Raw genomic sequence first — 14,341 nt, 5'->3', positions numbered from 1 at the left:
CTTTTCATCTCCTGGCGTTTAGCAGGCTCACTCCACCGCGCGCGACCCCCGCGCCGGTCAGGCCAATTCTCACCCTCCCTGCTCCCTTAAAAGCCCAGGGAAAACGTCTTGGCCCCACCATCATGCACTTTCCCGGGAGGGGACTGTCGCACCCCCGGCCCATAAGCTCCAGGGCGGCTATAAACCTCCCTTTTCCTCGCTCTGGGGGCCCCCGCCGCCCCGCTAGCGCCAGAGGCTCACCGCAGCGCGCCGCTTCCCGGGTGGCCCGGCCTCCCCAGAGTCGCCCCGCCCCATTCCAGCTCCGCCCCCGGCCGCAGCTCGCTGATTGGCCTTCCACCTCCTTTCCCCGGGCTCCTCTCCTCCCCTCAGCCCAATGGGCATCGCCACCTGGTCCAAAAATTCCCCCAAGGGGACCGAGGGGCTCAGCCACCACCAGCTTCTGCAGGGCGACGGGGACGGCCGCGGTGGGGCGCAGAACGAGGAGGGGACCCGGAGCGGGGGAGCGGAGGAGGCGGGAGGAGGAGCAGAGGTGTTGGAGAGAAAAGTTCTGAAAGGAACAGGAAACCTGCCGGGAAAGCGGCGGCTGCGGCTCTCGGGCCCCTCCGACCCCCAGGGCTGCGCACGTCTCGGGGCGTCCGCCGCAGCGGCTTCGCTCCGGGCCGGCTTCCCCGGCGCGGGGGCAGGGCTGAGCCACGACACTCGGTCACTCAGGCCGTGCCCTTCGCTGCCGCTGTCGGCGCTGCAGCTGTGCGCTCCGTTCCGCCTCTGCCGCGGCGGCTCCCCGGAGAGGGCGGCGAGGGCGCAGGGAAGAGGAGGGACGTCTACTTTGGAGCATGAAGCAGCATGTCTGATAAAATGTCCAGCTTCCTCTACATAGGGGACATCGTGTCCCTGTACGCGGAGGGCTCGGTCAACGGCTTCATCAGCACCCTGGGGTAAGCCGGGGACGCGGGCTGCGCAGCGCCCGCGCTCTCTCTCCTGAACCATCCCCGCCCCTGCTCGCGCCGCCGCGTCCCCCTGCTCCCGCCCGGGGGGTGGCCGGGCCGCGCGGCTGGGTCTGTGCGCCCGCGGACAGCGCCGGGCGCTCGGCTCGCTCGCAGGAAGCTGCCCGGAGAGGCAAGACTTTCTCAGCAACTTCGTAATCTCAAGCTCAGAGACGCATCAAAAAAGGAGGAAGTGATTCAAAAGCCCCGAGACAGGCCCTGCGAAGAAGTCTTCCCTAGCTTCTCCAAGGGTTGTTTTCGTTTAACGTGTTTGTTTTCCCGAAAAGGTAGAACAATCCTGCACCTCTCCCGGTCTTGGCGAGCGACCACCCCCAAACCCTTGTCTCTCAGGGCAGTCGATAAAAGTCCGTGGCCTTGGACATGAAACTCAGGCGACGTGGTGAGCCAAAGTGTGGCTTTGCCCCTGGGGGGTTGCTCACCGTCTCGTCTTCTCTGAAGTAATTTCCTTTCGGCTTTGCCAAACCGGGACTTGCTGTCAGGGGTAGCCCAGGGATGATGACTGCAGCTCTGTGACCCTTAGACGTCTCTGAGGGCCTCCTGGTTCTAGAACGCAGACCTGCTTTTCTCCTGTCCCGGGCCTTGGCCCACTAAAATCCTGAACTTCTCCTGGAACTCAGCCAAGTGCAGGGCTCTTGAGATTCGAGCTGACTTATGAATGGGGGAAATACTATATAAACATAACATGTGCTAGTTGGTTAAATAGGACTTCCTTGATGACTAGTATTTTCTCTCTGTCCTGATTGTGAATACCAGTTAGCAGTTTAAATATGCACGCCGCAATGTGTTTTCATGCGCACGCATTTTTTTTTTTTTTTTTTTTTTATTTTTATTACCTTGCGGCCTCAGTACTTCAGACTGCCCACTCTTTAGGATTTCAGGCTGCAGAACTGGTGTTTCCACTCCTGGCCGGTCACTGTTAGGTTTTAGGGCACATGACTTAACATGCAGTGTCCTTGGACCGTGACTGTGAGCCATATTATAACGGAGTGGGTGCCTACTCGACCGAGGTCGTGGAAGTCACCAGTACTTACACAGTTTGTGTTGTGCATCTCCCCCGTAGGTGAAGGAAGGGAAGTAGATATAATTGATTCCCTTTAAGGTCAATGTTAATCGTGAAACTGAAATGGGTAAGAAAAAGTATCAGTGGCCAGTGTGTATGTTGGGTTTGTAACTCATGAGCTACCATTTGTTCCTGACAGAATTCACAGTACAAGGACATTTTTGTGCCCCCAGCACCATTTTGCAGATGAACTCTGTTGCACTTCACCTTCCCCACCATAGACTCACTCTCTGGGTGGTGAGCAGGAAGGGCTCCAGGGCCAAAATGCTTAGGGTCAAATCCTGGCTTCTCCATGTGTGAATCTTATGACTGTGGGATGGGCAAGTTACAAAATTGCTCTGTATCTCAGTTTCCTCATGTCTAAAGTTGGGAAGAATGATGGTTTCTACCTCACAGGGCTTTGGTGAGGAAGAAGTGAGTTAATATATGTAAAGTGCTTAGCACAGTACCTGGCACATAGTAAGCACTTATGTGTCAGCTATTGTAATTAGCACTACCTTGGTTCCTGTGAACAATAGTTAACACTGGTAGACAAAATGATAAAAAAAAAAAAAGGACTAGGAATAGAGTATAAAGCCTAGACAAACAAAAGGCCATGTGTTTGTAGTGTCTCATTCAGCAAAGGTATGTGTTTATGTATCTATACACATAAAGAGTTATAGGTGGTAAATCAGGAAGCTGCTGCTTCAGCAGTTGTGGACTCTGTCCTGCTCATTATAGAGATCAGGGAACTCAGGGGAAGAGAAATGAGGTGACTTACCTAAGAAACAGAGGATATTAATGCCAAAAGCTGGAACTGTAACCCTGTCTCCAGATTCCCAGCCGAGTGTGTGTTTCTTTGGCGACATATCATAATCTTTAAGCCTTGAGAAAAAGAAAGCTCTCGACCTTTAATGTAGTGTATGTTTGTGAAAATATTTATTTGTATCCAAATTTCTTGCTGGTGTTTTGAAAGTTGCGTTTCTACAGAACATGTGTAGTATTATTTTTCTGTTAACAAATTGAGTCTTGTTGAGGTTAATATGACAAGACCTCTGTGTAGCTCGATTCTGAGGTGAGGAAGGATCTTCAGAAAAGCTGCCCTTGGTGAAGCTTGGTGCTTTGATTGGATATTCTTTTTCTCTAACTTGTGGAGCTAAAAATTTGGCTTAAAGTTTCTGATTTCTGTTTTAGCTCTTTATCCATTTGACACTTTCGATAGCATGATGGCTTTTCAAATTCAGCTTAAGAGAGTAGTTAATGAGAATTTAGTGGATAAGCATTTCAAGGTAATTCTTGGTAAAGATAGTCATCTGCAAACAAATTTTGTCTGATTTGAACATTTAGTGTGTAAGGAAGTTTTGGAGGATATGCATTATTATCATTTTGCTTTGGGGAAGTTTTGCAATAAGGTAATGAATTTTTCTGTTAAAAAACCGATCAGTTTTCATTCTCGAGGAGTTTAGCAGGCTTCTCTTAGAGATACTTCCTACTGGAAATGTGGGAGGAATTTTCTTAGGCTCTGTGACTGAGCTTCCAAGTTTGATTTCTCAGTGTGAGAAATTAGAATGCCCCAGTTGCAAAGATTTGCATTTCCTCTTTTTTCTCCAGTTATCCTTTAACCAGTACGTACCTGATGTTTCTGAATCCCAAATTGTTGCTGACTGAGGTATTTTTCTCCCAGCTTGTGTAGGTGCAAAAGGGGCCAGTTTGTATTTTGTAACTTAATTTTTCATCTAAACATCTATTTAAGAAACACTTATATTGATTTAAGGAAAACTGCTTTAAATCCTGTAGAATGAAGATGGTGAATATATTTTAAATAAACAAATTTCTGGCTAATGGTACATTTTAGGGTTATAGTTTTTTTTTTTTTTTTTTTTTTAAAGGAAGGGAGGGAATTTTGGGACCTGCTGTACAATTTTAAATGCAGTGGTAATAGTTCCTTCTTCCCTTTTCTATTTTCTTCATCCTGAGCCTCACTTCCCTGGTTATTGCCACATCTGACACTTCATATTTCTGAATATGATATCACCTTGAATATGATATCAAGGTCAATATCACCTTGACCAGTGATTAGGTACCATCCAGTGGGAATGAGCATAGCAGGACTTCCAGGGTGGGTGGGATAGAATCAGTAAAAAGGTATTTAACTCCTTCATTGTCTATTCTCCATATGGTTGAAAGGTTAGTAAATGACACATGTGCATATGAGTGTGTGTGTGTGTGTGTGTGTCTATATATGTATAAGTGATTGCTGCTTTTGGCTTGAGGTTTCTTCGCAGGATCTACCAAGAGTCAACACCCACTAGTTAAAGTCTCAGCAAACTATCAGATGACACTCATTGATGCCGTGACTACAGAGCATCATAATAATCTCTTAACCAGAGTGACAAAAAACTGGGGCCCTTATCTTTACTTGCTGCTTGATTTTTGGCCAATTCAGTGAACTTTTCAGTACCTTTGTTTCCATGTTCAATGATGGACGTTAGGTAGGGTGATGGTGTGTCACACAGTTTGTAATTCTACCTTAATTCCTCGGATGAATAAAACTATAAATGCATACCTTTTATTGTTCCCAATTATAGTCCCTTGACTTTCCCTTCCTGATCTTTTTCTCTGTTTAATGTTTTTGGTATTTAAATATTTGCAGATTTGGTTTATTACTATCTTTTCTTCTGTCATTGAATTATGCTACACTTATTACAGTTTTAAGATTCTTTCCCTTACTAGGACTGATCAGTGAAGAAAGAGTCAAGTAGATGAAGCAAGGCATGGTTATAGTCAACTTCTATTTTAGTATAATTTGCAGATTATCTTTAGTCTTTCCAACAGAACCCTTCCAAGTTAACAGCCAGTATTTCCTGCTGTAACTAGCTGTATAAACTTAGCTTTGTTTTGGTTGAGGCATATGCTATTTTGATAAAAAACATCTAAAAATCCATTGAATATTTGCATGCATGTTCAGTGGAGAGGAAGAAGACAGTATAATCTTGAAAACTTAGCTGTTTTGGAAAATCTAAGGGTTAGTAGTGTCATGTTATGGAACTTGAAATCTGCTCAGGTACAAAGACAGTTTCTCAAGTGGTGAACATAAAGTCTATTTTAAGCTAAAGTGGACTGTTTCTTAAACTTAGAAGTCATTCCATAAATGACTTCTCTTTTAGCTTTTAGACCCTCTTTTGTGGATAGCTCGGTCAGGTAAACAACCATCCCTCCTCAAATGCCTGGCTTGGCTCTGATAGACTGAAACTCACAGGCAACTGCTTGATCTTTTTCTAGATTTAACAGAAGCTTATTTTATTTCATTTTATTTTATTTTATTTTATTTTATTTTTTGCATAGGTAACACATTTCATAATCACATTGTCCCCTTGGAACTGTCCTTGTACAGATGGTACAAGGGTAACTTACAGAATATAGACAGAATACTATAGACTCATAATTTAAAACTGAAATTCCAGGCAGAGGGTGTGTCTTCGTATACAAATATAGAAGAAGAAGTAACAGTGGACATCTATGACAAATTTATGGCATAGTAATAGAATGAATTTTACTCCTTTTTTTTTAACACCGGATCTTGGTAACCGATCATCAGATTATAATGAGAAGTGTAACTTTAATGATCATTCATTCATTCATTCATTCAATGGATAAAACTCTGCTTTTCAAATGTATTGATGCCTTTTTTTTTTTATGGTTATCTTTCCACTCCCATGCAGATTTAGACTGGAAAGTTTTCAATATATGCCTTCAGAAAACCATAATTCTACTTGAAAAATACAAAACAACATACATGGGAAATAGTGACAGAAAATAGAACAGCATATTAGCAGTTATGGCACCACATGGTGAATGGATAGGTGGTTTCCATTTTCATTTTTGTATCTCCTATGTTTCCCAGGTTCTATACATGTTTCTGTAATTAAACATCTATTACTGATACAGTTGGGAAAGCTAGCCAAAGTGAAAGTGATGTTTTGAAAGAGTCTTCAGTTTCTTATTACTGTTAGTCGACAGTATTTATCTTAAAAAGCATAAATAAAGCATTGTACTGGTCATGGTCTGCAAGAAAACTACAGACGAGGAAACTGCATGCTACTGAAATAGATGGTCTTATGTTTACTGTAAACCCAACTTGTTCCTAGCTATTATTGGTATTTTACAATGTATTATGGGAAAATGTTTGACCAGTAATGCTGAGCAGTTATGAATGATTGATTTAACTTATACAGTAAATAAATAGTTTGTTTTATTTTAGAAGTCTGTTTATACATGTAAGAAGTAAGCACTTTAGCATGGCCGACTTGTTCATGTTCATAATCTTAGTAGTCACAATGAAACTTTTATTTCCTGAGTCAGCTTCTATAGGCGATAGTTTGTGAAGGATTTCTTTTTGTGTAGGTATGATTGAAATATTTTTCTTAAGTATCTTTGAAATGGATGATTAGCTCTCTCAAAATTCAAATCACTCATTGGTTAACAATGGCTATTTTATAGTTTATACTAACACACACCCACAGAAATCCAACCCTGAATAGGAATAAATTAAATTATGAGGCTATTTACAAAAAAGTTTAATCATAAAATTGAAAATGTGTCTACATCATGCATCAAGTCCATGTAACTTTCCTTGTGAGGTGGTTTATGCTGGAACATGCTGCAGATGGAATCATTAATTCACTCAACAAATATTTAATGAGCCCCGACTATGTGCTTGGGATACAGTGTGAAGATATGCTGGATCTTGTGTAGTTTGTGGATTCCTTTGAGAAGCTGGCTAAGACCTATGAGAGAGTATATGTATTTGACACCTTCTTTGCTCTCAGTGCTATAAATGCCACAGGGTAAAGAACTGTCATTTTAATCTTTGTATGCTTAGCACCTCACACAGTTCCTGTTTAATAAATGTTTGTGAAGTCAGCGTAGTAACTATTTAGTGATGGAGGTGAGACTGATATTGAATAACCACAACATAAGGCAATTCTTTTCAAATGTCATAAAGATGATTAAAAACAGTATTGTAAAGAAGTCAGAAGAAGATTCTGTTGCTTCTTGCTGGTATGATCTCGGTGGGGGGGGGGCGCTTCAAGGAGGAGGTCGTATTTAAGCTGAACTTTGAAAGATCATTAGGATGGATATTTGTCTCAAATCTGTACCCATAATTTGAGCACATATTATTTTTTTATTTTAGAGAGAAAGAGAGAGAGAGGGCACGGGTGGGGGAGAGGGGCAGCCGGAGAGAGAGAATCTTAAGCAGGCTCCGCACTGAGCGTGGAGCCAGACGCGGGGCTCAGTCCCACAACCCTGGGATCATGGCCTGAGCCGAAATCAAGAGTTGGATGCTTAACTGACTGAGCCACCCAGGTGCCCCTTGATATATATTTCTGATGGTTTTTTTTTTCTTCATTTAAAAAGAGGCTTGGTGAAATTTTACTGTCGATTTTTGATAGCTCCAAAAAAGGAAGCAAACAATTGGATATTTTTGAGATATGAAAAGATAGAAGACATGATCTAAGAAGATATTTTATGCTAATTTCCAAATATGAGAAGTTTAAGTTTGGCTCAGATCCTCTGAGTTGTTTAGACTGCCCTCAATCTTTGTCACATACACTGAATTTACTGAGACCCGAGATAATGAGGGCATGTTATAAAGAAGAAACTTGGGAATTATTTGGGGGAATTTATACAATGCTTCCAGCTTCTTAGGATATTATATATTTACTCCTTTTCCCTTATTTTTCCTTGTCCCCACTGTTTCATAGTTTTTCTTCAGGAATCATGAACCTAATTAGAGTCTTACAGATCCCTGGAAATTTAGGCAATAAGGACAACTTTTTATCTAACATAGTTCTAAATTTCTTGGGATGAAAAAAAAGTTTTGTTTTTTGTTTTTTGTTTTTTTGCTTCATACTGCCTATGACTGTTCAATACACACACACACACACACACACACACACACATTCACACTTGGTATAGAATACCTTTCTGGTAGGTATGAAGCCCTCTTTTTTTTCTGATGCATTTATAGATAACCATGAATGTGGGGAAAGGCTTAGGAAGTGAGCAAAGCATACTCTGAATACATGTCTAAATTCTTAGAATTCAAATGTGTTATTGAGATTCTATTAGTAAGATGTTTGATCTCCTATTAAAATATCCTCATAAAAATTTCTTTGTGAAAATTACAAAATGCTAGACATTTATTATATATTAGTTACCCAAAACAATTCCTCAACAGAGTCCTAGAGAAAACTGAAGTTTTTAATTAAGTAATTTCCTGGATATCTAGCCCTCTAAGACCTTGTGGTAGTGACTAATTTTGAAACAATCACTAAAGGCAGACACTGCTACTCTCCACATGTTATTGAAAAGAGGATTCATCAAATTATGTAGGGAATTACATGGATCATCAGAGCTAAATAGAGCACAAACAGAACCGACAGAAACAAAAAAATAAAACTGGACCATAAAGTCGTTGATTGACTTTTCTACTGGCAAATCAAAGTGTATTGCAGGTTTTTCCTGCTATTTGAAAGTTTACTTTATGCCATTTTGCTTTACAAACGACCTACATTAATACCTAATTTTCATTAATTGAAAGAAATCCAAAGAGAATTTTTGCTTTTATGTCATGGTAATTGCTTCTTTGTTTTCTGCCATTTTGGCTTGCAAAAGCTTTCATAGGAATGCTCTACTTTCCAATAGTGGGGTGGGGAGGAGACCTGTTTTTGTACACATTTCTGAGCCTAAAGTGATCTCCAATTCATGTTCCAACTCACATTTAGTTAAATTATTTACAAACCTTGTATTGAATTGTCTTGGATCCTCTTGAAAAGAATCTATCGGTATCCTTTGCTATTCTCATTCTTATGATCTGATCTCAAAGGCCCAAAAGATTTGGAAAGCAAAAGATACTTGCATATTATTTTCCCACATGGATAAAGCTTAGGAATCAAAAGTCTATATTATATTAGAAGTAAGGTTCTTTTGTTTGTGAGGAACAGAAACCATCTCTGGCTAGCTTAAGCAAAGAAGGAAATGTTAATTATAAGGATACTGGAGGAGCTCCAAGAAATTGAATGATGAGCTCAACAACTGAGCAGTAAGACAGGCAAAAACCCAGGGCTGCTGTGGGAATCTTAATAGCAGAAACTTCTCTCTGGGTTCTCTGTTTACATGACCTGGATCCACCAGCAATTCCTATACTTTGCATCTTCTTAAATTTCAGAATGTTGAGTGATGGAGTTTGTCTCCACTCAGATTATTCATTAAGGTGCATGAACAATGCCAGGTTTGATTATCACAGAAATCACTGAGCAGAGGTGTCTGATTTCTGCTGGCTTCTGGGCAGTGTGGTATGGGGAGAGAGCTAAGGGGATTGTGAGCTTAGATCACTACTTTGTAGGTAAATAGTAACTTCCTAAGTGCCTTTCTAAATAAATTGTGGTAAAATACATATAACATAAAACTTGCCATCTTAACCATTTTAAGTATAAAATTCAGTGGCGTTAATCATATTTACAATGTTGTGCAGCCATCACCACTATCCATTTTCAGATTTTTCATCATCCCAGACAGAAAGTCTGTACTCTTTAGATAATCACTTTCCCCGCTTCCCCTCTGTGACTCCTACTCTACTTCCTGTCTCTATGAATTTACCTATTCCAGGTGCCTCACATAAATGGAATCATACAATATTTGTCCTTTTGTGTCTGGGCTTATTTTACTAACTATAATGTCTTCAAGCATCATCCATATTGTAGCATGTACCAGTACTCCGTTCCATTTTATCACCAAATAATATCCTATTGGAAGGATTTAGCATGTGTGTTTCTCTCTTCATCCGTTGATGGTTATTTGGGGTTGGTTCCACTTTTTAATTGTTATGAATGATGCTGCCATGAATATTCATGCACAGGTTTTTGTGTGGATATATATATATATATATATATATATATATATTTTGTGTGGATATATATTTTTAGTTCTTTTGGGTATGTATCTAACAATGGAATTGGGGGGTCATATGGTAACCTCTTTCACATTTTGCCTCAGCCTTTCCTATTCTTATCTTGCTCTACCCTTTTACCCCCCTACTATCTTATTATATACAATATAATTTACTATTTAATGTACCCATTTTTTATCATCTGTCTATGAACTCTTTGAAGGCGGGGATCTTTTTGTTTTGTCAATGAGTATCTCAAGTGCTTGGCTCAATAAATATTTATTGAATTAGAATATATATATTCTCAGGGCACCTGGGTGGTTCAGCTGGTCAGGCATCTGACTCATGAATTGGGCTCAGGTCATGATCTCAGTGTTGTGGGATTGAGACTGCATCAGGCTCCGTGCTGAGTGTGGACCCTTCTTAAGATTCTCTCTCCTTCTCTCTCTGTTTCCTCTCTCCACCCCTCCTTCCTCGTCCCAAGCCGCTTGTGTGCACACTCTCTCTAGAATAATAAAAAAAGAGAATATATGTATTGTCAAATCTCTAAGTAGCTGTTAACATCAGTCCTTCTCCGGAAAGAAATCAATATAATTGTTCTTATTAAATGTTTTGAGAATCTATATAGGTAATTCTTTTGAAACACATGAAAGTTGCCATTAGTTTTATGGTGCCATTAAACCTCAGTATAATAGGTAGTTCAATAATCTCTTGGGTCATATCTCTGCACCTACCTAGCCCAACATGTGATAAATCCTATAGTCTAGAAAAAGTAATGTGTATAGCCTTGTTTAATAGCCACATGAAAGAAAAGTTGATATTTCAGAAAGTTCGATTTTGTTTTTAATGTGTGCAAAGGGTGAATTTGTCATCTCTTTCTCTTTGTGGATAGTATATGATATATCCAGGGAGACATTTTGGCAAAAAAAGTTTAGTTGGGAATAGTTTGCTAATATGAAACCGGAGAATAGTTGGAGAATTTATAGAACTTAAGAAAAATAGAATGACAACTTGTAATTTTTATTTTTGAAATTTAAGGATAAGTGTCTGGAAAATTTAAAAAGTAAGATAATGTCATTCTATTTCCTTTAGTTCTAATGTGCCGTGATCTTCTATGATAGGTGTTTAAAATGTAATATTTTTAGAAAAGTACATTTGAGATGAAAGATACAAAACATGATCAGTTTTGCTTCATTTCTGTAACATCCACATTAATTCAGTGGAAGTACATCACTTTTAAATCACAATTAAAGACAGTGACTTAAAAAATATATTATACAAAGCATCAACACAGTTACATTAGGGATCCAAAAGAAGTTAATGATTTAAGGACTAGCTACTTGTGTTTGGCTAAAGTGTTCAAGGTCATTGCTGATATCAGGGACATAACTACTTAAACATTTGCATTTCAAGTAGATTTTTGGCTTCAACCATGTTTTCAAAGAGGGTAATTTCAAACCTGGTTTGTTAAAATAGGCAGGAAATGTAAAGAAAGGAATTTTGTTGTTTTAAGGACTCTATGCTTGTGGCTAGGAATGGTAAATATTATGACACTTTTAAATCAAATTAAGCCTCATTGTCAATGAAAGTGTTAGTTATTTAAAACTTTACCAAATTAATCCATTTCTAGGATTAAGAACAAATGAAAATAGAGCCTCTATTTACCTTTCTTCACTATTTACCTGGCAGGACATGATTTAATAGTTGAGTTCTAATTCTAAATTCATGTGAAGAATGAGCCTCCTTTCCCAATCAGTACAAATGAAGTCATTGTTATCTGTTAGAGTGAAACCAAGTGCTTATTTCCAGTCTTAGCTGCTAAAGAATCTCTCAGAAAGGCTTTTAAAAATATTATCAAATTGCAAGTATAATAACACTTTGTTAATTATTGAAGAATCTGAATAAAGAATTGTTTAGATAAATTGTCATGTAGGACCTTTGAGAGGCAGTAATTACCTTGGCATATAAAGTTATGCTATGACAGTTTTCTGAAGAGTGTGGGGCACCTGGGTGGCTCAGTCAGTTGAGCATCTGACTTCAGCTCAGGTCATGATCTCACGGTTTGTGGGTTTGAGCCCCGTGTCGGGCTCTGTGCTGACAGCTCAGAGCCTGGGGCCTGCTTCGGATTCTGTGTCAGTCTCTCTGCTCCTTCCCCACTCATGCTCTGCCTCTCTCTCCTTCAAAAATAAATAAACATTAAAACAATTTTTTTAAAGAGTAGATCAACATTCATATTGCACTTTTTTTTTTCAAAATGGAATTATAATTAATATGATAAACTCTAAAGAATTGATGCCAACTGCATCATTTAGTTTGAGACCAATTTAACTTAGCAAAATACATTTTAATTTCAGTTTCCATATCAGAGACTGCTAGTTATTCTCTCAAATTCATTTTTCCTTTCTTCCTTTTTATTTATTTAATAGAATTTATTGTGAAATTGGTTTCCATACTATTTTCTTTTCTTCCATACTAACAGAAGTATTTTAGTTTGTGGGTGCCTAGAGTAAAGACCACATTTCCCAGCCTCCCTTGCAGCCAGGGTGGTCATGGACTATACTTGGAGGTCGGGCCTTTAAAGAAGGCTTTTATTGCCCTCCTCCCCACCCCACCGCCTTCAGTTAATTGCAATATGAGCAGGTAAGAAACCATTTTGAATCATGGTGATAATAGAGCATCTATAAATGAACCTGTTCTCTGGATATCCTCAAATCCTGGCTTGACTATATTCTAACAGATGATGAAACCGGATAGGCACACAAAGGCCAGATCATATTCCCCATTAGGTAATGTGAAGCCATTGAAGGATTTTTAAGCAGGATAGTGAAATGATCAGGTTTTGCTGTAGGGGGATCAGACAGTGGTAAAGAGCAAGAATAGAATAAGGTTGGAAATGGTAGACATGGGAAGAATCAGGGTCGTATGTAAGGCAGCCTGAGCCAGGCAGCTGTGCTGGGCATGAAAAGTAGCTTATCATAGAATCACTGAAGGGACAGTATCTCTGGTTAGTGTTTCACTTACCAGACCTAAAAAGTTTCATAGATTAAAATATTCATTGTGACTTTTGAGGCTTTATTTTAAGAATGAAACACATGGGGTGCTGGGTGGCTCAGTCAGTTAGGCGTCCGACTTCAGCTCAGGTAATGATCTCAAGCCTTGTTGAGTTGAGCCCTGTGTCTGGCTCTGTGCTGACAGCTGAGAGCCTGGAACCTTCTTCGGATTGTGTTTCCCTTGCTCTCAGCCCTTCCCCTGCTCCCCCTGCTCGTGCTCTGTGTCTCTCTGTCTCTCAAAAATAAATAAACACTGAAAAAAAAATTTAGAAATTTCTTAAAAAAAAAAAAAACGAAACATATAGAAAGAAGTTTCTGTTTCATTTGCTTATGTTTGGATAAAATGTCATGAAGCCCAGCACAACCTCACGCTTTTTGGGGCTCTGAGATCCAAGCCTCATCTTGTTCTATGCTTTCCTCTGCTGGCTCTCTGCTTCAGGCACAACGCTTCCCTCCCCCTCCCCCTTTTTTAGGTGCACAAACATTCTGAGCTTCCTCTTACCACAGGGCCTTTTCACACATTTTCTTCTCTGTCTGGTAGGTTTCCTCACTTAACCCCATGCCTTTCACCTAATTTATACCTATTCATTATTCAGATTTCAGCTCAGTGACCCTTCTGCAGTAAACTTTTCCTGATCTCCCAGACTGTGTGAGTTCCCTTTCTATATGCTCGTACAGCACCATACTTTTTTTTTTCTTTTTTCCTTCAGAGAGTTTATCACAGCTATAGTTTTAATTTTACTTAAGGTTACTCTGTAAGGGCAGAGACCATGTCTGGTTTTGTTCACAATCATGTTCCTAATGCTTCACACAGTATTTGTCGGATAGTAGGTACTCAGGAAATTTTGTGTTTGATTCAGACAAACCTGGTTTCAAATCACACTGTACCTCTTGGTATTACCTTAAGAAGGACTTAACACCTGAAACCTCAATTTCTTTATCTGTAGAGTGGGATTATTGCCTAGTTTATCCTATTGTGATAAGATTAATGGCAATTAACATATGTGGAACACTTAGTAAGAATCAAACCCTTAGCATGAGGCGCCTAAATTAAATAGGGTAGAAACCATAAATATTCAAAAAATCAACATGAGTCTCCTTTTGGAAGCTTGGTTGACTTCAGAGTGCATCGATGTTGAAAGTTCTGCTGTATTATGTTTATAAAATTTTGCAGTAAAACAATTTAAGCTGGTGTTTGTTTAGTAGGCTGTTCAAAGGCACGATGCCTTATCTATTATTTATTTTGGTTTTGGCTTTTTTTTCTTCCTTACTTTGATAATGCACGTCACTAAATTGC

General features: G+C 39.7%; 1 protein-coding gene across 5 annotated transcripts in view; it reads left to right on the top strand.

Annotated features, from left to right (window-relative positions):
* The first annotated feature begins 444 nt into the window (after positions 1-444).
* Positions 445-14,341, top strand: part of ITPR2 (inositol 1,4,5-trisphosphate receptor type 2) — a 489,277-nt gene continuing 475,380 nt past the window's right edge. For 4 of the 5 annotated variants that reach the window (XM_045061584.1, XM_019834732.3, XM_019834731.3 and 1 more), the window contains exon 1: positions 446-935. In XM_045061584.1, the coding sequence (XP_044917519.1) occupies positions 844-935 (92 nt within the window). In that variant the 5' untranslated portion in view covers positions 446-843. Of the gene's footprint in view, positions 936-14,341 lie in introns of all 5 variants that reach the window. The other variant, XR_006600593.1, reaches the window with a different exon arrangement.

This window comes from Felis catus, chromosome B4 (assembly GCF_018350175.1).
Source record: "Felis catus isolate Fca126 chromosome B4, F.catus_Fca126_mat1.0, whole genome shotgun sequence".
NCBI classification, from domain to species: Eukaryota; Metazoa; Chordata; class Mammalia; order Carnivora; family Felidae; genus Felis; species Felis catus.
Note: the sequence above shows the minus strand (reverse complement) of the source record. Positions and strands in the feature narration are given on the sequence as shown.